At 39.7% G+C, this 27,471-nt stretch overlaps 4 protein-coding genes and 1 long non-coding RNA gene across 7 annotated transcripts; 4 read left to right on the top strand and 1 right to left on the bottom strand.

Moving 5' to 3' along the window:
* Nucleotides 1-13: 13 nt before the first annotated feature.
* On the top strand, nucleotides 14-5,019 carry anapc16 (anaphase promoting complex subunit 16). The gene is made up of 4 exons (XM_020649995.3): nucleotides 14-165; nucleotides 447-600; nucleotides 4,191-4,265; nucleotides 4,373-5,019. Exons 2-4 carry the CDS (start codon nucleotides 459-461, stop codon nucleotides 4,480-4,482), a joined length of 327 nt encoding a protein of 108 aa, XP_020505651.1. The 5' UTR covers nucleotides 14-165; nucleotides 447-458; the 3' UTR covers nucleotides 4,483-5,019.
* A 1,472-nt stretch (nucleotides 5,020-6,491) lies between these two features.
* On the top strand, nucleotides 6,492-8,368 carry ddit4 (DNA-damage-inducible transcript 4). Of its 2 annotated transcripts, none has more exons than XM_020649996.3 (3): nucleotides 6,492-6,647; nucleotides 6,892-7,124; nucleotides 7,234-8,368. In XM_020649996.3, exons 2-3 carry the CDS (start codon nucleotides 6,941-6,943, stop codon nucleotides 7,731-7,733), a joined length of 684 nt encoding a protein of 227 aa, XP_020505652.2. In that variant the 5' UTR covers nucleotides 6,492-6,647; nucleotides 6,892-6,940; the 3' UTR covers nucleotides 7,734-8,368. The 2 variants fall into 2 exon arrangements, with proteins under 2 accessions (XP_020505652.2, XP_020505654.2); XM_020649998.3 differs by having other exon boundaries at nucleotides 6,495-6,647; nucleotides 6,895-7,124.
* Nucleotides 8,369-8,953: 585 nt separating this feature from the next.
* On the bottom strand, nucleotides 8,954-13,756 carry dnajb12b (DnaJ heat shock protein family (Hsp40) member B12b). Its single transcript, XM_065949394.1, has 9 exons — nucleotides 13,458-13,756; nucleotides 11,937-12,114; nucleotides 11,668-11,813; nucleotides 11,381-11,554; nucleotides 11,191-11,261; nucleotides 10,951-11,060; nucleotides 10,288-10,460; nucleotides 10,012-10,150; nucleotides 8,954-9,903 (listed from the first exon to the last, which is right to left on the bottom strand). The coding sequence occupies exons 1-8, from the start codon at nucleotides 13,588-13,590 to the stop codon at nucleotides 10,029-10,031; spliced, it is 1,107 nt and encodes a 368-aa protein (XP_065805466.1). The 5' UTR covers nucleotides 13,591-13,756; the 3' UTR covers nucleotides 8,954-9,903; nucleotides 10,012-10,028.
* Nucleotides 13,757-13,788: 32 nt separating this feature from the next.
* On the top strand, nucleotides 13,789-16,110 carry LOC136177266 (uncharacterized). Its single transcript, XR_010664893.1, has 3 exons — nucleotides 13,789-13,911; nucleotides 14,028-14,112; nucleotides 15,772-16,110. It is a non-coding gene; the product is annotated as an uncharacterized lncRNA (long non-coding RNA).
* A 2,758-nt stretch (nucleotides 16,111-18,868) lies between these two features.
* scd (stearoyl-CoA desaturase (delta-9-desaturase)) lies at nucleotides 18,869-25,057 on the top strand. Of its 2 annotated transcripts, none has more exons than XM_020645780.2 (6): nucleotides 18,869-19,026; nucleotides 19,296-19,559; nucleotides 20,431-20,561; nucleotides 20,703-20,908; nucleotides 21,281-21,513; nucleotides 22,772-25,057. In XM_020645780.2, the coding sequence occupies exons 2-6, from the start codon at nucleotides 19,322-19,324 to the stop codon at nucleotides 22,969-22,971; spliced, it is 1,008 nt and encodes a 335-aa protein (XP_020501436.1). In that variant the 5' UTR covers nucleotides 18,869-19,026; nucleotides 19,296-19,321; the 3' UTR covers nucleotides 22,972-25,057. The 2 variants fall into 2 exon arrangements, with proteins under 2 accessions (XP_020501436.1, XP_020501435.1); XM_020645779.3 differs by having other exon boundaries at nucleotides 18,879-19,026; nucleotides 19,236-19,559.
* Nucleotides 25,058-27,471: the final 2,414 nt, after the last annotated feature.

The raw sequence follows: 27,471 nt of genomic DNA on the forward strand, positions 1-27,471 counted from the left end.
TTCATTACGAAATGAGGCCATCCATGTGGTTTGAGATCTGCTGTTAAACGTAAAGTACACCTCTGTCGTAAAACTAGTGTCGAAACATCTAAACAAACAGCAGCAGCAGCAGGGATAAAAAAAAAAGAAGAAAAAAAGCGTTTCTGATTGACTTTGAAGTAGACGGTAAATTATGTTTTTTAAGAGCTTAATTATATCGATGTTGTGTTTATTCACGTTTAAATGTAAATGTTAATAGTTGCCTATGTTGGTGTCAGAAGGAGAGTTAGCTTTATTGCTAACCACCTCGCAGTTAACAGGAGAACAAAATCTGCTTTTGTTTATTTTCATGAGCTGTTTTTTTGCCAGGACTCGAACAGTCCTATATTGTTTATCTTCCCATATTACGTTAAGAATAGCAGTGATTTGTCATTTTATTTTGTGTGTGTGTGTGTTTGTTTTTAAAGTTTACTGCGGCGATGGCTGCGTCGTCTTCGTCCTCCTCTGCGGGAGGAGTCAGCGGCAGCTCGGTCACTGGATCTGGGTTCAGCGCCTCGGAGCTCATCCCTCCCAGAAAGGTGCTGTACACCTATCCTAAAGGCGCAGGAGAAATGATGGAAGGTGAGATTTAACACCTAAAGGAATCCGTGTCATGAAATTGTTTAGTCAGTGAAGATTTAAAACCACAGACCAGGTAAGAAATCTGGACGTAGTGATGGACTCAGAGCTCAATTTTAAAAGCCACATTAAGCAGGGTGGGTCGGTGTTCCAGCAGCCAGCATACATGCAAACACACAACACAACACATATATACATACATATCCCACCCATACAAAAAAAAAAAGCCCACAATACAGTTTGATATATGAAATTCAGGCTAAAGTTTAAAAAGTTTAAATGTCTTCTGTCCTTACTTAAAGGGGAGTTGTTTTAAAGTGCAATTGCAGTAGGTAAAAAAAAAGCCACATTAAGACAATTATGGGCGGCTGTGGCTCAGTTGGTATCGAGTTTTTAAGATATATCGATATATTTTCAAACAAGATACAGAGCAGGGGTGGGCAACTGGCGGCCCGGGGGGCACATGCGGCCCTCGTCAACCCTCAGTGTGGCCCTCAGGTCAATTATATCTCAAAACATGAAGAAAACGTGGCAAAATCTGCCATTAAAAACCAGAAATATGTCCATGATAATATTTGATCACTGGTATATGTTGAGTTAAATTGGAGACATGATTGACTGTAATCGTTTTTGTATTCTACAATTTGGCCCCCTGGCGGTGAGAATTAAATGAATGTGGCCCCTCGCTGTGACCAAAGTTGCCCATCCCTGATCGTTAATATCGATATAGTTTAAGTTGCATTAAAATAACGTGACAGAGGTGTCAGGTCACTTTTTCCTCATCTCACTGATGATGACTGACTGTCTCTTAACCCTGCTCCTCCTCTCTCTCTCTCTCTCTCTCTCTCTCTCTCTCTCTCTCTCTCTCTCTCTCTCTCTCTTTTTGTATTTAAGGAACATTTTTATTTTATAATATCACTTTTTAAATTCACAAACAGGTAGTTTATTTTTCCATGTGGCGGCTGTGGCTCAGTTGGTAGAGTCGTCGCCTCTCAACCTGGAAGGTTCGAGGGTTCAATCCCCAGCTGGGCAACATGTCCGATGTGTCCTTGGGCAAGACACTTAACCCTGAATTGCTCCCACTGCTTCGGTGGCGGTGTATGAATGGGATTAGTTATTTCAGATGGATGATACTACATAGCGATCATCACTACCATCAGTGTGTGAAAGGGTGTGAATGGGTGGGTGTGACCTGCGGTGTGAAAGCGCTTTGAGTAGTCGGAAGACCATTTACAATTACAATTACAAAGTCAGCCTACTATCACCTGAAGAACATATCAAGAATTAGAGGACTTATGTCCCAGCAGGACCTGGAAAAACTAGTCCATGCTTTTATCTTCAGTCGTCTTGATAACTGTAACAGTGTCTTTACAGGTCTGCCTAAAAAAAATCAGTCAGACAACTGCAGCTGATCCAGAACGCTGCTGCTAGAGTCCTCCCCAAAACCAAGAAACTGGATCACATCAGTCCAATTCTGAGGTCTTTACACTTGGCTCCCAGTCTGTCAGAGAATAGACTTTAAAGTCCTGCTGCTGGTTTATAAAGCGCTAAAAGGTTTAGGGCCAAAATACATTATTGACCTCCGGATTAATTATGAACCATCCAGACCGCTCAGGTCGTCTGGGACAGATCTTGCTCTCTGTCCCCAGAGTCAGAACCAAACACGGAGAAGCAGCGTTCAGTTTCTATGCTCCCTATATCTGGAACGAACTCCCAGAAAACTGCAGGTCTGCTGAAACTCTCAGCTCTTTGAAATCGAGGTTGAAGACACACCTGTTTACAGCTGCCTTACATTAAACAGCTTTAATAAGATTTTAAATTTTAACTGTAACTTTTAACTCCTTTTATATTTTTAATTTATTAATTTCATTTGAATTATTTTATTTGAACATATGTTCAGATTTAATAAAATCCAGTGATTTTTATTTTTTTTATTATTTTATATATATATATTTTTTTATTTTAATGTTTCTTTTCTTTCCTCTGTCAGGATGCTTTTGATGTCTTGTGTGAAGCACTTTAAATTGCCTTGTTGTTGAAATGTGCTATATAAATTAACTTGCCTTGCCTTACACTTGAAGAAAGAAATGGGTGATGTAGATAGCTGCGTCAGTCCCTGTGACTTTGTGCCCTTCGGTTGCTGTTGGATCTCACATTTGAGGCATGTTCATTGAAGGCTTTATTCAGTTCTCTGAGCTAAGCTGAAGAAGTCTGAAGAGTTTTGAAGAAATAAACAGGTTCCTTACTGTCTCTTCTATGAGGGAAAAAATATAATAATTCTTGATTAATTCATGACACCAAAAGAGTTGTTTAACCCTAGTATTCCTTCTTAATAGGATAATTTCCTCTTCAATGATCTTGGTTTCTTGAAACTACTGATCAATGTTTTCATGTAAAATATCACTACTGGTTTCCTTTTTTCCCAACTGATTGAGAAACAGTAAAAATCAACAGTGATGTGTAGTAGAAGACTGTGTATTTGTAGATTCTGCCTCTGTGAAAGCTGGAGACAAAACAAAAATATTAAGATTTACTTAATAGTGATCTGGCACCTCTCCAGCTACCAGATTGGGTCCGCACTGGGACTTGAACCGGCGATCCTCCCAGTTCCCAACCCAAATCCCTACAGACTGAGCTACTGTCACCCAACTTGCCAGGTTTTTCTAAAGCTTGGCATGTGACCATCTTCTGGAGCAGTGGTTCCCAAACTGCTGCACAAGCTCTTCACGGTGGTTTGCAAGAGCTTTGCGAAAAACCCTTTTTATTAAAGTCAGAGTCACTCCAAAGATAAATTAATTGTATACAAACAAGAGTCATTGCATTTCCACTTTTATGCATTTGAATATTTTAGATGTAAAATTTGCTGTTGCCTAGCATAACATGATGAATGTGAAGTGTTGCGACATGCAGTCTGACACAGCATGAAGAAAAGATAACAACAACTTTTAAAAGATAACAAGGTCCAAAAACAGTCAGATGACTAAATTGACCCTGATAATACATTTAATGCTGGCCGCACTCACACCTAGACTTGGCAAGATTAGGCCGATCCAAACAGGCTAATTTATCTCACCAAGTATTGTAACTAGTAGAAGTAGTGATTGTAGTAGTTTTCCATGGTTTGGAACATCTAAAGGTTTTTTATGTTCTGCTTTTAGTGAAGTTATCTCCAATAAAGCAGGCCGATTCTTGCCCACCCTCTTTATTCTATAGCACTTCAATACCTCTCTCCACATGTGGATGTATGTGTGGCACCAAGGCCATCTTGCTCTGTACTCTCACTCTCACTCTTTGTCTTGTCTGTTTTGAAAGTGTTCTAATTAATGCGGTTCGGTTTGCTAAAAGTTCAGAGTGCTGCAAGTTTAAAAGCAGCAAACACACTGATGAATAGGACTGTCGTGTTACTAAAGGTCTGGCAGCGCTGAAGGCTGTTTTTATGTAACACTGAAAATTGCACAACATTCAACTCGAAGTCCTCTCTCAGGAGTAGTTTGAATGCTCTATTATAAAATTGTCTGTTTAGTGTAATGAACACAAAAGGCACAATTACGTCTCTCTAATATACCTCTTGACTTTTTTCTGTTTCTTTCTAGATGGCTCAGACCGATTTTTATGTGAGTCTGTTTTCAGCTACCAAGTTGCCTCCACACTAAAACAAGTCAAACATGGTAAGTCAGTAACTGTTTATGAAAGGAATGCTGTACATGCTGTTTTCTTTGTGTGATCCATGAAAATTCCTTACCCTAATAGAGTATCACTTTTGTACCTTTTCCAGATCAGCAAGTGTCTCGAATGGAGAAACTTGCGAGCTTGGTGGAGGAGCTAGAAGCAGACGAGTGGCGGTATAAACCTATTGAGCAGCTATTAGGATTTACACCGTCTTGAATACAGCTGTCAGGTGCCTTCAGAAAATAAAGAAGCCAAATAGAAGGAGGTGGTTTATTTTAGTGTATAGCTATATTCATTTGTTTGGTTTTATTCTATTTCAGATTCTTTATATCTGGAAATACTGAATGTGAGATCACTTTCGCAATAGTCTGAGTATTGCTTTCTTGTTTACCCAAAATAAAAGAACTAAAACACCTCTCAGTAAAAATCTTTGTTTATAATAATTGTAAACATATCAAAGTTTTTTTTTTCTGCAAGTTCTTGGTATGTTTTTTTTCCATCTGATTTATGCTTGAAGGTTAGGTTGTTTTTCCAGCCAAAGCTGTTCTAACACTCTGTGTTAGGGGAGAAAACATTTATGTTGTGTAATAAATCCCTTGAAGTGAGGTATTGTGTTTCCTCATGGCTGCTTTGTAACTCATAAATCTGAAACACTCCTTGCCTGCTCGCTCTCTCCTCTCTTAGTGAGTCCTCGTCTCTGTGTGCTCCAGCACAACAAAGGAAGCTTGTAAATAAAGTCATACTTGGACATTCCTTGGCTTGTGTATGTTTGCTTTGCAGTGTCCTAACTTCCACTGACATGATTCTGTTTTCTTAATGATGGGCAACTAAATCTTAAGACTTGTTTGTTTGTGAAGTAATCAGCTGTTCTTCAGAGTGAACAGTTTTTTCTGGCACATTTTGAAAACTTGCTGATGTGGCGGTGTACGTGATATTACTCTCGTATGTTGACGACAAGGAGGTGTGCAGATCTGTGATGTTTTGTTTAGCGGCTTATTGTTTTCAAACAAATGAGGGCTGGGACTGTACAGAATGTACTTTTCTGAGTAAAAAAATGTCTTAGGGCGGCCCTGGACACTGTAAGACACACCCCTAGTTGGAGCTTAAATGTCCCTTCTTTTTTTTTTTTTAGGAGTTCAAAAGTTTTACTGCACACCTTCTAGGAATCCAGTTTACAAGTAGTGTTCTCAATGTTCTTGAACATTCATGACAGTTATTTTTTTTTTGTACTGAAGACTTTAACTTTGGCTCAGAATCTTTGCATATGAAAAAGGGAACTACCTCCCCCCCCCCCTCCCCAACCCCAGAACTTTGCTGTGGACTCTTCGTTCATAACATCCTCCCCCTGAACATACTGAGCCTGCGACACGTGTTTACGTCTTTCATTTCCTGATATAAAGTACAGGCCGTCCCAGTCACGTGCAGTAACAGCATATATCTGGCAGCTTTCCAATAACTTTTTCTATGCAAACACTGAGTTTGTCATGCACAGTATGACCAACAGAGGCAGCAGTTTTTTCCCTTTGTACTGCCAGTTTTATGTTTTTATTTTAAAACATTTAAGTTTCTCCTTCTGGAGTCCTATAACTCACATTATGAATAATATTCATGCTTAATAGATATAGATAACACATGCTTAATAGATATATTAAATATTAGTTTGTCTGCTTCTTTGCTTGTGCATCCAAATTGTTGTGCTTTGTTTTTTTCAATTTGAGGTGGAAACATTACATCGTAAAACATATATTTAATTTGTCCTGCATCAAGAGTTGTGCTTAACTTTTGATGGTGTTGATGAGCATGAGCTGATGTTTGCATCTCTGTGTGCCTGATCAAAAATTCTGATGTAATGCTCGAGCAAAACAGGTGACGTAATTGTGCACTGCAACACTGTACCAGCAGAGCTAAGCCTGCATGGACTTGCTGCCGGACCTCTATGCTGTCAATACACTCTGGACGCTTATACAGTTAAGAAATGTATATGTATGCCCATGAAAAATATAAAACAAAGAAATGCAGCATTATTCCTGCAAGACCCTGTACATTTCCACAACACTGGGGTCTGCTATTCATCATATCAACCCCCCTTCCTCTGCCCCGTGTTTGTCTTCTCTGCTGGCATGTTACCAGGCAAGATACAGCGCAGATGGCGTGCCCCTCTTTTTGATTGGCTAGCTGGAGAGGGATGGGCGTGGCCTAACAGCCCCTATATAAACATTGTTGTCGGAGAAACTGCAGAGAGCCTGGCAGCTGGTGAGAGACAGAGACAGCGTTAGGGACAGAAGTTTTTTTCGGCACTTGTTATTGAAGACAATGAGCAGGCAAAAAACTACATGAAACACTCGACAGCGAATTCAAACGACGTCGTTTGCAAATACGCGGTAAGTACTGTTTTACTATTGTGTTTCTGGCTATCTTTGGTGCTAATTTTAACCAGTTTTAGAGCTGCTGCCTCCATTGAAACAATGGTGTTCCTGCTAATAACTTTTCCTATTCATGCATTCCGAAATAAGCCAGCCTTAAAATGCTTATAACCTAACAATTGGGTTTATTTAAACTGCTAACTTATCCTCTTCTATTTCGTGCTTGAAAGCTTATCAGTTGTTTTTCTCTTGTCGTGAATAGCAGAGCACAGAAGAAGCTGTTACTATTGAATACTGCAAAGAAGACAACCATGCCTGCTCTGTCTGCATCTACTGATATCGGCAGCTCACCACCTTCCCCGGTGGACAGTAGTCCACGGAGGCTGTCCTGGGGCAAACTGGTGCAAAGACTGACTGATTTCAGCACATCTAGCAATGGCAGCAGTATAGAGTCTGGGTCCAACAATGGCAGCAGGAGTGATCTCTCAGACTCAGGTAAGCAGTGCTTGCAAACATTTATAATTGACTTATTAGAGGTTGTTTATATCTTCCATACATTGCATTCTTCTATATCTTACCCATTGTGTATTTTTTTTTCCAACAGGCTCAGATGTCTCAAGTGACCTCTCCCCCTGTAATGATGACCTGTTTTATGATCCAATGGAGGAAACCATCCTGAAAGAAGTCGTGGACCTTATTGCACGAAGCTTGAGAGAAGCCAAAGACTCAGACTGCGCCTTGCGATGCACAAAACTGCTCATTCCTGAGAAACTTCTGGAGCACATCGGACAGGAGCTCCTTCACCTGGCAGCTAGTGAGCCCTGTGGTTTAAGAGGGGCTCTCGTTGACCTGTGTGTTGAGCAGGGGGCCACCTGTGAGAGCATGGGGCAGCTATCTGTAGACCCTTACCTTGTCCCCACCTTTCAGTTGACCCTGGTGCTGAGGCTGGAGTCTGGGGGACTGTGGCCAAAAATCCAAGGACTTTTTACTGCGAAGTCTCCTACCAGTCCAGTAGTGAGACAAGCAATCAAACTTAGCACTGGTTTCCGCGTGATTAAGAAGAAACTGTATTGTTCTGAAGAACTGCTCATTGAAGAATGTTAAACGGTGTAGAGGACTTTTAATGGTTTATTGTCTACGACTTTAAAATGAGCTCACAGAAGAGCCTTATTACTGTAATGTCATGTGTATGATGCCTTCTAAAGTGTAAGGAGGGACTCTGTCATGGTACATCCTATTGTTCCTATTGTAAGGGAGATAAAAGTTCATGGTACCTGGAGCAGGTGTTGGATAAACACCCACTCTGCACTGATGACGGAATTTTCAAATGTGTTAACATCCTGATAATATCTGCTCAAAAGGCATTTTGCAAGCATTGAAGTGCGTACCTCAGTTTCTATTGAAACAATGTAAAAGGCAGCTAGCTATATGATTATATTCATGAAAGACCATTGTGTTTTTTTTAAGTGTTAATTAATTGTAACGTTCACCTGTTAATGATATGTACACCAAGCATACCATTAGGGACCTTTATTAGTAACTGCTTTAAATTCAGAGCAGAGGCCTACCACTGCTTGCCTTGTGCAGTTTATGTGCAAGCTGCAGCTATTTCAGGCTCTATCTTGTATCTGTGTGGACCTGTTTGCATTCAACTTTATTTATTTGACATTCAAATACTCATACCATTGCACTGTTTTGTACTTCCATGATGCAAATAAATTATTTTTTTCTACAATTCAGTTCTCGGGTTGACTTGTTTTTATGAAACCTTTCAGGTCTATTCCATTCGTTCTTAGTTTTACAACAAAGGTTTAGACTGACATTTGGGAAGCAAATAAATCTTGGAAAATGAGTGATCAATTCTGCTAAATATAAAACCACAATTATCAAGCTGCAGCCAATCTCTTAGTAAACTTTAACCGTGTTAGAACATCTTTGTGGGAGTGTCAATCTTTTGCCTAATCCTTTTTAGATCATCTGACAGACCTAGGAACCAGCCATTATCAGCTATTTCATGCACATGTATAAAACCTGCAGAAAAAAAACACTTCAGTAAATGGTGTGAGACAAAAATAGAAAGCAGAGCCACAAAAAAAACATGCCAGAATGTATCCGGTGAAAGATTGTGACACTAAAGTTACTAAGAGGCACATGTTGCACGTTCCCTAAAACGTGAACGTGCCGAGTGCCATGTTTCCAGTTACCAGTCCTAGGTATGAGCCAGCCGGCAGACTTTCTGCTGAATGCGCTGAATGTGCTGACTAAGCTTTTGTCTCTGCATTCTGTGCCTGATCTGCTCGGAGCAATAAGTCACGTCCAACACGTTTAAGCATCCATATTTTATTTTCATCTGGGAGTAAAAACGGGGTGGAAAAAGTGAGCAAGGTTTGTTTGTTTTTTTATCTTAGATTGATAATACATTTGTTAAATAAATACTATTTGAAATAAATAGCATACTATAAACATAAACAGTGTGACAAAAAAACAACTTATTCCATCAGTCATTCATCAGAGACATTTAGCCGCAAAACTGAAACACCCCTCTTTGTGGGTGACTATGTCTTTTCTTCTTTAAGCGTCTATTGTGAAATGCCATAAATATACACTATGCGATCTTACCCTTAATACAGTTACAAGAGGCAAAGTGTAAAAGGGACATTTTCTACATATTGTCTCTCACACGCACACACACACAGCAGCAGAAGACAAATAAGGTGTTCAAGTGTCTGACAAACCTAGACATGAGTGTATATTCATCAGAGGTTTCACATTATTCCTGCATAGTTTCAGAATGTGCATTTTAAGCAAAAACAGAAAATCTCACCCAAAACTTGTCTCCCCTGCTGATCTGACTGCATGAAAAAAAAAAGAGGAAGCATTCACTGTGGTATCTAATCAGCTGCTACATAAATAACATCCGTACGACTACAACTACGTTCTGGTTTCTTACTGCATTTGCACAAAAATTATGAAGAGGCCTCGGCCTGCTTCATCATGGCTCTGTCAGAACTTGGGCTTGGATGTTGTCCATACCCTTTCAAGCTATTTTAAGTGGCTTTTTTTTTTTTCTCTTGTCTTTTTAAGCACTTTTAAACGTTGTATTTCTATTTCACAGACTTAGTTTCCACAGAAATGGTTTCAACCAGTCCATGTGGTCAATTTGATGCAGATTGGTGCTGGTTTGTTCATGTTGCTTGTTGAGTCATCTTCATTTTCCAGTTATTAAAGCTCATCTATTTACAGCCGATTTTTCTTTTGTGTGGATACTGGAGACCTGGGGGAAAAAAAAGAAGAAGAAAACATGAGAAATAAAGACGAAACATGCTTGTAATCACAAACAAAATATGTTCAGAAATGTGGAAAATGTTTCTGTAGAACATGCTTTTAGTCCTGAAAGCCTCATCCATGTAATGAAGCTGTGATCTCGGACAGCTTGGCGCAGCTCGGTGTGCGAGCCCTCTGAGCTCTTTGATACAGATCAGTGTCTCCAAAATAGCGAGCTCTATAAAGCATGCCCTCCTCTGCAGAAAAAGAAAACAGGTCATGAAACATGTGTTAGTCTTTCATCCTTTTCCATGAACATATAATGGTAGAAACAACTTTCAGTGCTTGCAGTAAAGTCCATCAACAAGCACACTGATTTCCCTGGCCCGCATACTTTGTTGTTTCTCCTTCCAGCAATTGTTGCGCAAATTGGAAATATAATCATCCTCCACCGTCCGCTCCAAAGTCTTCAGATTCCCTCCAGTCAACTCTTTGGAGACCTGCTCTCCCACATAATATGGCACCTTCAGGTTCTCAGTTAACCTCTTCTGCGTGTAACCTGCTGACCTGTGTGAAGATAAGACGTAAGTGTAAGAGATATATCACACGACCCAAATGCAGTGCAAGGATGACGGTCTGTCTCTGTTAACACGACACATTGCTTGCTGTGGCTCACAGATGGGCAAGAAAGGTCACAAGTGTATCTGAAACACACAGAGAGACAATATGGAGAGCGGACATGGAGCCAGCAATCACTGCAAACACAGGTGAGGTGTGTTGAGATAAATGAAGGCTGCAATAAGATGTTCTCTCCAGAATAAAAAATAAACTAAAAAAAGGCAATAATGTCAATATGTCTTAGGGCACATTATAACTGCAAAGACTATAAAAGCTAAAAGCTATTTTTGGAGCTGTTAAACCAAAAAAAAAACAGAAGAAAACTCAAGCAGATTTCATGTAAAAATAATCTTCTTAGTCTACTTAAATGTAGCAGAGCAGTTTGTTTTTGGATTTGAAATAAGGGAAGGAAGGCAGTCAGAGAAGGAACCAAACGTACGGTCTGAAGCTGAGGCTATAGGGGGGGCTGTTGACCATGATCTGACTGAGAGCCGACACAATAACCAGGATGAGGATGGGCATGACCTGCACGAAGAGAGCGAGGCCTCCCTGCAAAGGAAAGACACTCCATTACTGCTGAATGCACCCCCAAAAAGATACAGTCACAGGTGACTTTGCAAAACTCACATTGCAATATTTGCACGTCTGCAGCCTGCAGGAGCTCTAATAATAAACTTACATCTCGCTGCCGCTCTCTCCTCTCTCGCCTTGGATAACGCATCCGGCCATTTGGATACACATTAGCATTACCTAAATGAATATAGCAAATGAAGCAGTTAATAAGACAGACCATATAGAACGTCACAATGAAAACACATCTCAGAAGCTTGGTATAAAAACTTTTTTTTTTTTAAAACAGTGACACTTACTTGTCGGGTATCCTCCACCAAAGAACATATTGAAGAGGTCTTCAGGTGAAATATCTGGCTCGAAGTTTTCATTTTCATGGCCATGTCCCGAAGGATCCTTCCTCTCTTCGCTGCACTGGTCGTACTGTGTTCTTTTGTTGGCATTGCTCAGAACAGCATATGCATTCCCAATGGCTGTCAGAAATCAGAAATAAGTATGTTTGAGTATCACAATGGAGGATTTAAAGAACACTCTGCAAAAGCCTTTAATCATTAAGATTGTTGACGCAAGTGTCCATGCTGGTCACCTTTAAACGCCTCGGTAGCACCTGGAGCATGATTCTTATCTGGATGGAACTTCAAAGCAAGTTTTCTGTAAGATCTTTTCAGTTCATCCTCAGAGGCGTCTGCCTGGACCCCGAGAATTTCATAGAAGTCTTTGCATTGTTTTATCCTGCGTAGATTGAAAATAATTCTCTGTATAAGTTGTTATGAAATAGTTGAAAATATGCCATACATCGACAATATTCCTTAAAAGAAAAAGAAAAAAACAGCTTTACAGCATTATAAACCGTACCTCCTCACAGCATCCAGCTGATCTGCTGTGTAGGGTTTTGATGTGTCCGAGGGCTTTTCTTCTGGTCTGGTATTCTCGCTGGTGTTCTGCCGCTGCCGAGGCCCTGAGTTCCCGTTGAAGTCTGAGTGACCACCTTGTCTAGGTGCGAATCCATTCTTTGCTATTAGCTCCAGAAGTGCTAGAAGAGGATTAACATAACAGTGTTGTAAGACGTAGCTTGGCTGACCCCTCAGTGGGCGCCATGTACAATAAATGGTACAACTCAAAACTGTGCGCCTGAATTTGTTAGGATAGGATAGGATAGGATAATACTTTATTGATCCCCGGAGGGGAAATTTCGGGCGTTGCAGCAGCACAGACAAAGAAAGCTAAAAAATACACATTAAACAGAATAGATAAGATAAATAAAAATAAAAATAAAAACAGGGGGTATATACAGTACAAAATGAATGATGAAGTTAACTGGGGGGAATTGAGAATTGAGACAGTATTTGCAGAGAATGACAAGATAAAGTGACAAGTGATTAAAGTGACTCTCAGTAATGCACAAAAATAACTTTTTATTTTTTTTATTGTATTTTAACTTATTCAGTATGGAAGCTATCTTCTGAAATGTGTGGTGTTATGTCTGTCTTGAAGCTGTTGTGGCACTGTAATTTCCTGTAAAGGATTATTAAAGGATCTATCTATCTATCTATGATAAAATAGCAGCAAGTCATGTAAAACAGCAGAAAAGAGAGGCAGTGTTGTACCACAGTAATGCAGAGTGCAGTTATATAATATAATGTAATATAATATAGTGCAATATGAACAATATAGTGTAATATAATGACATGTTATATAATATAGACTAATATAATAATATAATAAAACTATATAGAATGTACAGTATATATGTATATATATTGATGCTAAAAAAATAAAAAATAATAATAATAATAATGATAGCTTACATTATGTAGGCAGATAAAAGAGAAGAGAAAAGGTGTCACTTACTAAATGGTCCCTCCTGTAAAAAATAATAACTAAAAAAACAATCTTAATCTCTAATCATATATCCAATACTATGTTTGTGATATTTTGAAAATGTATGCAGCCTAAGTAAATGCATTGCCATATGGGCCAAATGTAGGTGTATTATGCCTTCATTAAATGTTATATTAAACCATTTGCACAGTAAATAGAGATTCTAGTCATCTAGGGGTCTTTTATGTCCATCCACTCCTGCTCTATTATCAACTGACTATATAGGCTGAGCTATCAGACGGAAAAGACAACATCTCGTATGGAGCAGGTTTTAAATACAATTCAGCAAACCTTAACTACAGCAGGAAAGGTTCAGTTTGTCTCTCAAAATAAATGACCAAACTCGCATAAGGCTAAGCTCGTGCGCTATTCTCAGGCCTTTTCCTGCACGCGCTGCAGAGCTCAGTCGGGATGCAGGTGATGCTGACGGCCGGTGATGATGCTGCGCAACCTCCCGTCGTTTCTTCCTTTCGACTCGGCCATCTTTTTACTCACCCTTCGCTTTCTCTGTCGGAAAGAGCCTCTGCGCCTTCTCCAGGAACCGCTGCGCTTTGTCCGGACGGCCGCTGCCAAACGCTGCAGTCGCAATGTCAATGCAGCGCTCCGCTTCATCCCTGTTTACTTCCATCGCAGCGGGACTTTTACAGCGGCGAACTGGACCAGAAGTAAATAAAGTCGCTTGCTGATGACGTCATGCAGATGCTGCAAAAAAAATTAAAAATTAAAAATGAATCACTTAGCGAGAAATTTGACGATATTTCAACGTGTTTCACTGCTGGTGTTTGGACACCAGATTCTGAGTACAGTGGGTATAGGTTCATGAGTACAGTAATGGATTAGTGCGCTGCCTCATTTATTCACTAGATGGAGACAAATCGCCTGTTGGTCAACCTCCATGACCATGGGCCCTGTGACTGCTCACTTCAGTGACTCAATATGTCCTACACTGGTGAATTATTTTTCATACATCATTTGATTATTGATGACATGAAAGAACAAAAGCAACAGCACTTGACCATTTCAAAACATAAAGTTTCCTGTCCTGTGTTTGATATGTGTGTCCAGAGAGAGGCTTGGGCTCCCTTTGAAATCTGATTGGCCGCCCCAAATCCTGAACTATGAGAGTCCATATTTGCCTTATCAGGGACAGGTAAGGCACGCCTTGTTCCTCATCCCCTCTGCATCTTTTTTGACCTTGCTTTGGCGTGAGTATGAATCCTACCTGTTTGCAGCACTTCTGCAAAGTGATGTTGACGTTTGTTGCATGTTTTGTTAGTGGATTACGTACACAGTGTTTAACATAAATCACAGCTGTTATGTGAGCAGCCGCGCCTACTTGCATGCATGGATCTGGGGAGGATCATGCACAGATCCGTGCATTTCCTGCATTTGCTGGGATTATATCAGGAGACACTAGTAAACTGATGACTGACAACTAACATTCGACAAACAACATACCAACAACAATGCACAGAGACTAAATAGACACAGGGTAATCAGACACAGGTGAGTCATAATTTGATCCCTTGTAACAATAACCTTTTTTGTAAACTAATGGTTAAATAGTGGTTTGCTTCACTAACATGGAAAAACTATTAAACAAAATTAAAAGTAACCTTGAAAACTGGAGCAGGTTACGTTTGACTTTGTCGGGGAAAGTAAACATATTAAAGATGGTAATTGTCCCACAGATGAAATACTTAACTGGAATGATACCTATATGTATTCCAACGCCATTATTGCAAAGATATAATGACATGATGAAACATTTTCTCTGGGAGGGAAAAAAGCCTAGAATGAATTTGGATAAACTCTGCCAACCTATAAAAGCGGAAGGTCTATCACTTCCAAACTTAGAATATTACAGCATTTCATTTGAAATGGCTAAACTTGAAAAACATTGGGTAGAAATTAACCCTGAAATGGACTGGGTCCTGATTGAACAAGAGCTCACTTCTCCATTTAAACCTGTTGAGGCCCTCGCACAAACATTAAGGAAGGTTCAAAAAACAAGGGAAAACCCCATCTTGGCTTATTCCAAGACAGTGTGGCAAAGGGTTCATGAAACATGTAAACTCTCTGAAACTAACCAAAAATATGCATCCCTTATGGTATAATCCTAATATAAAAACAGGTAAACAAATGGCTGGGCACAATGGCTAAGACGAGGTATTAGAATGATTGGGGACCTATTTGAGGATGACCAGTTTCTTTCTTATAACAGGATGAGGGATACATTTAACTTAGAGGGTCATGGTCACCTCTGGAAGTATCTGCAAATTAGACACTGTATGGAAAAAATGTTTCACTTTCCTAAAGAAAAAAACACAATCGAGCAATACTTTCAACTACCGGTAATGTTCCTTAAAGCCTCAAAGTGGTACGAAATGTGTCCATGGTTAAACAATAATAAAGGTAAAAAATCTTCAGAGGATTTGGGATACACACTGAATGAGGAGATGTGGGAGAGGATTCTTTTACAGAATGGGAATTATATCAGAGAAGCGAGAGGCAAATGTATTCAATATAAAATACTAAATACACCCCTGCAAGACTTAATAGTATGGGTTTAATCCAAAGTAGTTCATGTGGGAAATGTAAATCAGAATGTGGTACATATAATCATGCCTTATGGGAATGCCGAATGGTTTTCCCATTATGGAACAATGTTTTAGCACTTATGGAGGACTGGTTGGGATGCCAACTTCCTTTGTCTCCTGGGGGATAAAGGTGTAGTACCCTATTTAAGCAAATACTCATTTAAAGTATTAATAACTGGCTTAACAACATGTGCTCTGCTAATTCTTAGATTTTGGAAAAGAACCAAGACACTGAAAATGTGGAAAGAAGAAATGGTGACAATAGCTGCTTGTGAAAATATGCTTGGAATGCTGAACTGGAAAAATGACATTTCTAAGGAGCAATGGGACAATTATATCAGGAGGACGCAACACATCACTGCCAGGGTGTTGATTGACTTGTTTGTTTGTCCTTCTGGAGATGCACTGTTGATACTGTCTGCCTCGTTGTATCTAATTTCTGTCATCTATTTACTGTCTATTATGTTTCCTGACTGTTTTGTTGGTCTCTTTTAATCTGTTTGTTTGTTTTTATAATTGTTTGCCATTATAATGCTGTCATAAAAATCAATAAAATATAAATTATATTCAAAAAAATTGTTGTTCTTCTTCTTATTGTCTCTTATTTGTTCCCTAGAAACTGTCCTCATTTCCCCCCAACTATTAGTTAGTTCCACAGTCAATCCTCATTTGATCCCTGGTAGCAATGGCTGGTTAAATAATGATTTGTTTCTCATTGTCTCTCATTTGTTCACTAGTAACTAAACTCCTCAAAAAAAGTTTGTAAACGTTATTTCAGTCACTTATCTCGCCCCTTTAATAATACTAATTGGAGTTGTATTTTATATTGTTGGAAAGCCTGATTAGTCACCTTTACAATGAGGTATAACTTGTAAGGATCGTGCATTCGTGGAATGTGCAACACAGCTAAACGTGTGGGTAGCGCCCTAAAAAAAAAAGTGCCAAAATCCCCTGCAATGGGGCACTGGTGGAGCAGTGGTTAGTGCGCGCCCCATGTACGGAGGCTATGGTCCTCCAAGCAGGCGGCCCAGGTTCAAATCCAGCCTGTGGCTCCCTTTTCCGCATGTCATTCCCCTCTCTCTGTCTCTCCCTGATTTCCAGCTCTATCCACTGTCCTATCTCTCCATTAAAGGCACAAAAAGCCCCAAAAAAAATCTTTAAAAAAAAGAAAATCCCCTGCAATGTTCTTCTGTTGGTATTCACTCCTGTTTTGAGCTTCAAGTGCTGCCAGGTGTGCGCCAGTTACTGGTGTATAACTGACACCTAATTGACAGCACTTGTGGGATCATCTTGGGCGTGCTGTTCATGCCAGAGTGACCAACACAACCACGCTGGTTGACCTTCAACAACTCCTGGTTGAGGAATGGGATGCCATCCCACAACAAAATGTGACCAGGCTGGTGACAAGCATGAGTAGGAGGGGCCAAGCTGTTGTGGCTGTGTATGGATCATCCACACGCTACTGAGGTCCCTGACAGTGTCAAATGTATAAAGTGTAAAAAACATATAACTGTGGGAAGAGTGCAATCATCAATTCCACCAAGCAACTCAAAACAGGAGTGAATACCAACAGAAGAACATTGCAGGGGATTTTGGCACATTTTTTTTAGGGCGCTACCCACACGTTTAGCTGTGTTGCTCAATTCACGAATGCACGATCCTTACAAGTTATACCTTGTTGTAAAGGTGACTAATCAGGCTTTCAAACAATATAAAATACAACACCAATTAGTATTATTAAAGTGGCGAAATAATTGACCAAGATAATGTTTCCAAACTTTTTTTGAGGAGTTTATAATGATTAACTAGCGGTTGGTTCCTCATTTGAGCCTCATTTTTGCCCAAGTTGTCAAGGTTGTAGGAAAACAAGGAGGTGTGGACTCAAGTGCAGAATAACATAAACGATGTATTTTTTTAAACAAAAAGGCAAACAAAAACTTACTATCAAAATCCAACAGGAGAAAACAAGGAGCCCCGAGGAAACACAAGGAGATTGACAGTAAACTGACGACTGACAAATAACATTCAACTGACCCAGACGGGAAGAAACACAGAGACTAAATAGACATAGGGTAATCAGACACAGGCGAGTCCGAATTTGATCCCTTGTTTACAATAACCTCAGTCAGTTAAAACCATTATTTAACCAGCCATTGCTACCAAGGATCAAATGAGGATTGACTGAGGAACTAACTAATAGTTAATGGGGGGAAATGAGGACAGTTTCTAGGGAACAAATAAGAGACAATAAGAAGCAAACCACTATTTAACCATTAGTTTACAAAAAATGTTATTGTTACAAGGGATCAAATTGGGACAAAAACACACAAGGGAAACAAGCAACACTAGGATAAACAGGAGAAATTAAAACATGGAAACCTAAATACTGAAATACAAAACTAAATAGAAAGAAAGAAAGTGAAAATAAATGGACTTAGGTTCAGTGTTGGAGTGTTGCAGGTTCAAGTCCTGGTGCTGAACAAGAATTTGGGATTGGTTGCCGGAACGTACTGAGTACTGCCGAGGTGCCCATAAAAAAGACAGTGAACCCCTAACCTTCTGTCTATTGATCCATCCATCCATCCATCCATCTATCAACCTAGCGATTTAACTATTTCTCAAATCCAAGCTTTTCTTATTTAAAAAAAAGTTGATCCTTGACTGAATTTTGTTTAATGCTATCTATTTTTATTATTTTATTTTATTATATAGCATTCCTTCATTTGTTCTTTTGTTAAGAAAGTAAACATATTAGGTTTCTTACTTTCTTTCTACAACTATTACTACTACTATTATATTGTGACTGAAAATCAGTGTATGAATAATAAATAACATTATTATTGCTGCAATATAAGAGAGTGAAGTTAACTTTTTTAAATTATTGGCTATACTAAGAATAATAATAATAATAATAATAATAACTGTTGATTTTTGGGAACGCTTAGGACGTCACAGAGCAACATCCATCCTCCTTGTAATTTCTCTGAAAAAAAATTAAATAATAATATCCGTGTACTCTGTGTGGGGCGGGCGGGGGTCCTCCCCCTCTGACGCTGGATTTTGGTGTAAAGCAACTAGTTATGTTCCAGTTTCATTGTTTAATTTGCATTAGCCTCGTCACTTCGTGCTGGATTCGCCTGAATGGAAACATGAGAGCTGTTAACTATATACAAGTCTAGACAGAAACAGCTTCTCTCCATGGGGAGGTAAATATACATCTGGCAGGAGAATGAATAAAAGGTGAACAGCAGATAAACCGGCAGCCAATCACATTCCGAGCTTGAGGCAGCATCTGGGCGCTCATTGGTCGGTTTCATCTCGAGCTCCGGCTCTTATTGATTCGCTCGCTGCAGAGCTGACTATCACTCTCCCTTTTCTGGGTTCCTGTACTTTTTTTTTTGTTGGGCTGAGCGGCTTCACCTCCGTTTAACAACGCAATATTTCTACTTTTCTGCAGGCCTTTGGTGAGTCATTTGTGTAAAACCGTATCTGCGCTTAACGTGTAATATGAGTGTTACGCAACCTAGCGAATGTCGTGTGTGTGTGTGTGTGTGTGTGTGTGTCAGCATCATCGTTACATGACCATCCTCTTCCTCGCCAGCTTAGCCTAGCTTCTAAGCGGAGAAAAAAAAAAAAAAAAATTAACATATTTGTCGTTTTTTCGTATCGTTAGCTCGTCACAAAAAAAAAAAAGCCACCAACTTGATGGATTTCTCTAATGTGTGCCGCTCAGAGCATCACCGAGCCGCTGCCAGCACCATGACGGAGGCGGAGGCGTTGGAGAAGAAGCAGCAGCAGCACAAGCCCAGCAACGGGAGTGTTCCTCCAGAGGCGACCACAGAAGACGTGTTCGATCACACCTACAAAGAGAAAGAAGGCCCCAAACCCGCAACGAGCATCGTATGGAAGAATGTCATAATGATGACTCTGTTGCATATAGGTGCCGCGTACGCCTTGTTCCTCATCCCCTCTGCATCTTTTTTGACCTTGCTTTGGTGTGAGTATGAATCCTACCTGTTTGCAGCACTTCTGCAAAGTGATGTTGACGTTTTTTTTTTTGTGTTAGTGGATTACATACACAGTGTTTAACATAAATCACAGCTGTTATGTGAGCAGCCGGGCCTACTTGCATGCATGGATCTGGGGAGGATCATGCACAGATCCATGCATTTCCTGCATTGCTGGGATTATATCATCATCAGGTTGTGGGGGGGGGTCATGTCACAGCATGTACATTGAAGCTTGTCTTTTTTTTTTTTACAGTGCATGCTTGCTTGTAAAACATGTATAGAAAGCACTCATCAGGTTTTTTTTTTTTTTTTTCATGATTGTGTAACAGCCACATAATGGCAGGAACGCAGTCAAATGAATACAGCGCATTTATTGTATAAACTGAATACTTATGACTGTTTTATTTTTTGTTAGAAGTCAGTGTATTCCTCATGAATGAAAAAGCCAATATGGCTGCACTACTGCTGATTTAAATGTGCCCAGTCTCAAACATGCAATCATCAAATGGTTTTATCCATCCATCCAGTCATCATCCGATGTGATGCAATAATTATATTACCCTGAGTGTACCACAGTTTCATAAAACAGGCATTGCCTTGTTTGATTTAGTCCATCTCCTTCTGAACAAATAGGTCAGAAGGGGCTTCAGTTGAACACGGACTTTAAGTGTGTTTAGCTAGACAAACCCCGGGGAAGCTCGTGTGATACATTTGTTTTATTATAAGGATCATTTTGGAGCACATATTTTGCCTTTAAATGAAGAAAAATATCTGATGCAAAAAAAATGTTACACAGTGCCGTATTAGTCAACAAAGAGCTGTGGTCAGACTAATTTGTTGTTGCATTTTTCTCCACAGCTGTACTCTGTTTTTTGATAAGTGCTTTAGGAGTGACTGCAGGAGCTCATCGCTTGTGGAGTCACCGATCCTACAAGGCCACATTACCTCTAAAGATCTTTCTTGGTGTCGCTAACTCCATGGCATTTCAGGTGCCTAAAAATGACACACACAAACACACCTTTCACACACAAACACACATTTGACTGTGATAATAGCTGTTTTCATTACCGCCTAAGTACCATGGGCGTATCTACCATGTATGTTATCTCTGCCTTTGCTTGAACCCACAGAATGATATCTTTGAGTGGGCTCGAGACCACAGGGTTCACCACAAATATTCAGAGACTGATGCTGACCCTCACAACGCCGTGCGGGGCTTCTTCTTCGCTCACATTGGCTGGCTGCTCGTGCGTAAACACCCCGATGTCATTGAGAAAGGACGAAGGCTGGAGCTCACCGACCTGCGGGCTGACAAAGTCGTCATGTTCCAAAGGAAGTAAGTGGCATCGCTAGAGCTAACTTTTAGCCTTGGAAGGTCAAATTAAAAAGAAAAGAAGATGCACTTGATGACCTAGGCAGATAGTGTGGACACTAAACAAGCAGTCATTGTACGAGACCAACAAGAAGAAACTAATCCATCTTCTACTGTTTGCTCACAAGTGCTGCAGAGTAGTGTCACTATAAGGCGGGTTGCATTAGTAATTCTGGTTCAACAGGCTGGTGGTTACTAACATGTCGTACATCCATGTTGGTCTGGGTGTAAACTGTGTCATGTGAAGGGAAGATAACAATCCAGGGTCTGACAATCATGACGTTTGTGTTGCACTGAGTAAACAGCTCCATTCTCTCTGCTCTCTACCCACTCTAGGTATTACAAGTCGTCCGTGCTGCTCATGTGCTTCTTCATCCCCATGTTTGTGCCTTGGTACCTGTGGGGGGAGTCTTTATGGGTGGCCTACTTTATCCCAGCTCTGCTGAGGTACACCTTGGTGCTGAATGCCACCTGGCTGGTGAACAGCGCCGCTCACATGTGGGGAAACAGGCCCTATGACAAGAACATCAACCCCAGGGAGAACAAGTTTGTCGCGTTCAGCGCCATAGGTAAGACGAACTCATGAACATGTCAACACAGCAAGAGAACTATAACAGGAACTTGATCTTTAAGTTTTCTGAGTGGCATTTTGCACACAGAAAACGTTAGTGCTACACAGAAATAAAAACAAAGAGAGTATAAATGAGTATCTTTGTTGCGGCAGTGCCACCTATGGATGAAATAATAAAGATTGCAGGACTGCTTTTGGATGGTAATCACACCTTTTGTCTTCATTTGGCTAATCAGCAAGGTCAAGAAGAGTATATAAGATGTCAGATCAAAATGTAGAACTTTATTTAAACATTTTACCCAGCAAAGGTTGAAGATTTGAGACAGTGATCATAATAAAACACAACATATGTAAGGGTCTTTGGTTTTAATATTTCCCTGATTCAAACTCAATCTATCCCCAGTACCAGCAACTAATGAATGTTTTGAACTTCTAGAAGGAAGTTGTTAAATGGCGACAATTCACAATTCTCTTTTTCGAGAGGGTTAAAGTACTTAGCTCTCTTTTTTGGTCACCTGTTGCCATGGTGAATCATAGTATCGGGGCTCCATTAATGTTGTCGTAGGTGCACGCGCTGAACACCGAGTTAGCCTACTCAGAGTTGACTGAACAAACTCAAATCAGTTTCACGCCTTAGGGTGGATCAACTCAGAACTCAGGGTTAGTCTGAGAGTTTGTTTAACCTTCTTTCTGAAACAGGCCCCTGTATGTCTCTTCACAGGTTTACAGTACTTAGGGTAATTATATTTTGCTCATTGTCAACCTTTGGATTGTTTTGTGTTTTTTTTTAAAACAACACAAAAAGGCTTGTGATTTGTTGCCGGTGCTGTCTGTGTCTCTGGGGCAAAACCTTTGCTGCACATGTCCAAAATCTGATGCTCTTTTGTCCAGCAGCCCCATCATTTATTGTGCATAGTGTGATAAAGCTTGTTGCAAAGAAGAACTTAAACTTGGAATTCTGTTCTTCTCAGTTGCAAACTGGCAAAATTGGCATTTAAAATAGCTCAGTATTAGGCAATTCAAATGTAACCGTCTGAGACCCTTGTTGGGCTTTACATTACTGGTCACCGCTTTTTGTCAAGTAGTTTGCAAGATATCCTGCAAACACATTAAAAACATAACCTCTTCATGAATTTAAACGGGGTTTTGTATGAGACTCATGGCTTTCAATCATAATGCTTTGAATGCAAAGTGTGCTACACATTGTTTGATGTGTTTAGTATGATTTGCTGACGACTGTCTCTGCTCCCTGCCAGGTGAAGGATTTCACAACTACCACCACTCGTTCCCCTTTGACTATGCAACCAGCGAGTTTGGCTGCAAGTTGAACCTTACCACTTGTTTCATCGACTTCATGTGCTTCTTGGGCCTGGCCAAGGACCGCAAGAGGGTGTCCCACGAGACGGTCCAGGCCCGAATACAGCGCACGGGAGACGGAAGCCACCGGAGTGGCTAGGATTGTTGCGCTGTGTTCAGCTTCAAGGCGAAAAGAAAAAAACGTAAAAAGCAGAAGCTTCACAGTCCTTTGACAGCTCTACATTCTTCATCCTGTGAGGATATAAGTCCGCTTATTGAGGGCCTCGACCACATTTTGCTTGTTTTTTGTGGTTTTTCGTAGCTGTAACTAAACGAATCGTTCAAACTGAATAACTACCCGACACATTTTGCAAAGCTCTTGGCCCTTTGTTTCTAACACTCAGACAGGCCAAAGTGTTGCAAAGATGTTATAGATTTAAACTAGAATCATTTTAAACTCAACTTCATTATAAGCAGTCGCCGTGCAAAGTCATGTAGCCCTTCATTGTTATGTGAGTATTACGCAAATATTAATCAAAGTAGAAAGGCGGAGCACAGATTGGTGGAGATTTAACTTAGAGATTACGTTATCATACGGATTGGAGATTGTTGCCTTTATTGCAGTTTACAGCAAGTTTTTACAGTTGGGATATTCGAGCACTCAAAGAGCTAAAAAAAGTTTGAATCATTTATGGTTGGGAAAAAAAAGTTTCTGGCTTTAATGAAGAAACAAAAATTTTGAAGAGAGGGGGAACCCAGACCTTCTTCTTAAAACCTGAATATACTGACAAAGCGGAATGCCAAAACTGTACGGTGTGTTGCAGCATGTTACATGTTTTTTTTTTTGGGGGTGCGGGGGTGGGGGGGACCAAACCAAATATGAGTTTTCTTAAAACAAATGAAGGGACATATTTATCATTAAATAGAAAAACTGCCATTGAATATTTACTGGAAGTGAAACATGTGATTTTATCTTGATTCCATGTGATGTTTAATTGAGTTTCTGTGTTTTTTTATGACTTTATAAGAGTGCTTAAAGCGTGCCAATGGTCGACATATTTAAAAACCATCTCAATAGAGCACACTAAGTCGATATTGCTTCTTCAGTTAACATCATTGTGGAAGTTTTTGAACATAGTGGTATCAGTGGCTTTGCTTCCTCCTTGAGATTTTAAAACATCATGTACCTTTTTTTTTTTTTTTTTTTTTCTGCCCTGAGAATTCTGCAGCAGCAGAGATCTCATTGGTTGATGTAGCAGCCGGTCATGTGACAGTCGTAGGCGTTAGAAAAACAACAAAGCCGCCCCATGCATGATGATATTCGGTTGTAGGTGTCATAGTGAGGTGATTCTTAGGTGACTCTAATGGCAGAGCCGTGTCTATTTTTGTAACGTGGAGCTGCATTGTTTTTGGAGCATCAAAACTGTTGCTATGGTGATTTCTAAGACGGAGTCTGGTTTCCCTTAAATGTTCTAAAATGCTGATTGTCACAAAATTCAGGTGCATCAATGTTTAATGTTCAATTCTGGTGTGCGGAATGCCTGTACTTTCTTATTTATGCATTTATTTATTTTGCCTCCTTATTGGCGAAAACCAGAAGCGTTTTTTTTTGTTTTGTGCACTCCAATATTTGGCCGACAGACTCGTAAAGTTGAACAAAATTCAAATGTTTATTTTTCCCCGAGAGTCAGGAAACAACCGAATGCCTTATGACTTGCATCCATTCCTGATCTTCTTCACGACCTGTCAGTTAAGACAATAAAAGGTTCAAGTACCACAACAAGAATCTGACCGACGTCCATGTTTACAGGCCGAAGCACCAGGGTGGAACTTTTCTGACGACCACATTGAAATATTTCAAATTGTAGCATGACGACATTATAGTACAGTTAATGCAAATAGAGGAAAACAAGTGTCATATACAAACTCAATCTGGTGAAACGTTTTCCAGATTGCAAAACGCGGGCCCTGATGGATGTGCCAACTAGTTTTCGATCCATTTTTAGTGTGAAAACTACAAAACAAAGGTGCTGTCATCATGAGAGTCTTAAAGCATGTAACACGCCCGACAATAAACAACACAAGCCATGCAAACAACTCCTGCTTTCCATAGCAACAATGTTGACATTTTCCCAGCGGCAATGAGGATCATAAAAGTTGTCTCTGAACGATTACGTCAATTCTCAACTGTATACTATTCTGAAATAAAATCCACAATATTTTCAATACACTTGTAATTCCATTAACAGTTGTCTCTCTTCATTTGTTTTTCATCATGTGTCTTTGCTTTAGCTGATTCAAATCAGGCTCAACACTTCAATACTTAATGCCAAATTTGGACAAGTTGATTATCCATAGAAAGGTTTATTTAGTTTTTTTTTCTGAAATTAGATTTTTCTACAAATTTGGAAACTTCTCTTGCCATCTGGAAGTTGCAGTAATTTCAGAGTTCTAAGTTGGAGTCCGTTCTATGTGAGCTGTCACGGCAGGTCTGTCAGAAGTGAAACAGATGATCCAGCAGCTGCTTGAAGGCCCGGTTGAGTCTGAACAGCAGCAGGAAGCTTTTAATCATGATTGTGTGAAGAACGGGGCCAGACGCTGTCCAGAGTGTCTGCTGTTTCAATGATGAATGGGGCTTTCTTCATGACGCAGTGTTGGGAATGAAGAGCTTAAACGTCAGTGCTGGTGGAAGTCCATGGATACTCTACTCAACCAAAAGTAACAACAATAAATTAAAGAAAAAACAAAATCAAAAAACATGTTGAATTCCAGTGATTGAAATACTCAGCTAAATGGACTTCAAATCAAATTAAACTTATCTTACAGGTGAATCACAACTGTTAATTCAATTCAATTATTAGTCATTATTATCCATCCATCCATTACCTATACCTTTTTTCCTGTTCAGGGTCACGGGGTCTCGGAGCCGATCCCAGCTGTCAGGGGTTGTTCCCGCCTCCCACCCAATAACAGCTGGTTATTGTTAATATTGACGAGCTAATGTGAGACTATTTCCAGCTTTAATATGGGGTGTTCGGGCGTTTCCTTTTAGCAAACTGAGTCATTTTAAGATTTAAAGCCAAAGGAAGTCATGTTATAAAAACAACAAGGTATTAATCCAGGAGATTTAAAATACCAAGAAAATCAATCAAGACAATTACTGAAAGTTGATTAAATGCACCACAAGTTTAGTGGATCACCTTATATTTTGCATTCTAAAATGACCTTTAAAACAAACAAAAGCTGTCCAACACATGTAGTTGAATAAAAGTGACAGTTTAGTCCAATGAATGAACTTTCCACCACTGCAACACTTCCATCCACGTCACGTTACAATACTAGTTAGTTAGAAAATTCTTAAAAACACTTGAAATTGAGTCGCAATGGCATGAAAAATCTACATGCATCGCTCCATGGCATTCAGTGGACAGTTGTAGTTCGTAAAAGGATGTGAGTATTTGTGTTCAACACATGCGGTCAGTAACTAAAGTCTGCTTCCTCATCAATACAAAAAAAGGACCTTTGAAAAAAAATGCTGATTTTGACAAGTAACATAAAAATGCTGCTAACACTTCCCTTTGTTGAGTTCAATGTTTTATATAATGTGGGTATTTTGACTCTAGTATCTTTTGTGTGATATCTATATTTGTAGAGGAAAAAAAAATCTACTTTTAAAGGTACTCGAGTAAAGGACCTGAATATTTCTCTCACAGCTGTTTTCTGTTGGACCAGAAATGCTGGAATTCATCAGGTGATTTCCTGCTCCCTGGTTTGGTTTCCCCTCTGTGGTGAAGAAGGGCTCAACTCGTCCACTGTGCTGCTGATAGAACATTACAGACTGCAGTTGTTTGCTCCCGCCTGCAGCAGAGGACGAGAGCTCTCTGAAAATGTGTCAGATGGTTTACACAGGGCCCAGAGGAATGTAGAACCGGTGTGCTGACGACGAACAAAGTTTTTATAACACCAGGCTTCTTCAGTTCAGAGAGGGCATGCTGTGTGCATGTTACTATCTGCTTAGAATGGCATTTTTATTGAGTCAGGTGTTCCAATATGATTCAATTAATCAACTAGCTGACTGTTTTAAGTCATTCTGATAGAAAAAAAGCTTTAAAAGGGGAGTTTTTATTTTTATTTTTTATTATTTATGTCTCTAAACTGAAATCATGTTTTAACTACAAGTACTCAGATCTGTTAATAAAGTCAAAGTAATTTTGCCTTCATTTCAAATCCATCTTTTAAAAAGTCCTTGCACTTGCAGATCCAGAAGATAAATATCATCTCTGACTTTATGTCTCATGATTGTTTGACATTTATTGATGCATAATATGCTGTAGCAATCAAATTACTATTAAAGTTAAGAGGCCTATATTCTTTAATATGCTGCGTATAATGTCCATAATTGATTTACTCAGTGGTTTTCTTCTGTTATTATTTAAAATGTGCAATTTCATTACAAGCTAAGTGAAGTAAAACGGAGAATTAAAATAAAATGAGAAGAAGAACGGGCTAATAGAGAATAGAAGAGGAAGAAGAACAAGAGGACACTTAAATAAAGAGGGAGTGCAGAAGCAGACATTTTGAATACTCGTATATGCCACACTTCGGTGAATTGTAGGACAGCACAGTTCTGTCTTAGTGACTGAAACCTGAGTCACCTCCT

Source organism: Labrus bergylta, chromosome 21 (assembly GCF_963930695.1).
Source record: "Labrus bergylta chromosome 21, fLabBer1.1, whole genome shotgun sequence".
Taxonomy (NCBI): Eukaryota; Metazoa; Chordata; class Actinopteri; order Labriformes; family Labridae; genus Labrus; species Labrus bergylta.

Coding starts and splice junctions, on each gene's coding strand:
- dnajb12b (XM_065949394.1), bottom strand. CDS start 13,590: ATGGAAGTAAACAGGGATGAAGCGGAGCGCTGCATTGACATTGCGACT. Junction 12,115..13,457: donor TCCGACAGAGAAAGCGAAGG/GTGAGTAAAAAG, acceptor ATCCTCTTCTAG/CACTTCTGGAGCTAATAGCA. Junction 11,061..11,190: donor GGAGAGAGCGGCAGCGAGAT/GTAAGTTTATTA, acceptor TTTCCTTTGCAG/GGAGGCCTCGCTCTCTTCGT.
- scd (XM_020645779.3), top strand. CDS start 19,268: ATGGATTTCTCTAATGTGTGCCGCTCAGAGCATCACCGAGCCGCTGCC. Junction 20,562..20,702: donor CTAACTCCATGGCATTTCAG/GTGCCTAAAAAT, acceptor TTGAACCCACAG/AATGATATCTTTGAGTGGGC. Junction 20,909..21,280: donor GTCGTCATGTTCCAAAGGAA/GTAAGTGGCATC, acceptor TACCCACTCTAG/GTATTACAAGTCGTCCGTGC.
- anapc16 (XM_020649995.3), top strand. CDS start 459: ATGGCTGCGTCGTCTTCGTCCTCCTCTGCGGGAGGAGTCAGCGGCAGC. Junction 601..4,190: donor CGCAGGAGAAATGATGGAAG/GTGAGATTTAAC, acceptor GTTTCTTTCTAG/ATGGCTCAGACCGATTTTTA. Junction 4,266..4,372: donor ACTAAAACAAGTCAAACATG/GTAAGTCAGTAA, acceptor TACCTTTTCCAG/ATCAGCAAGTGTCTCGAATG.
- ddit4 (XM_020649996.3), top strand. CDS start 6,941: ATGCCTGCTCTGTCTGCATCTACTGATATCGGCAGCTCACCACCTTCC. Junction 7,125..7,233: donor GAGTGATCTCTCAGACTCAG/GTAAGCAGTGCT, acceptor TTTTTCCAACAG/GCTCAGATGTCTCAAGTGAC.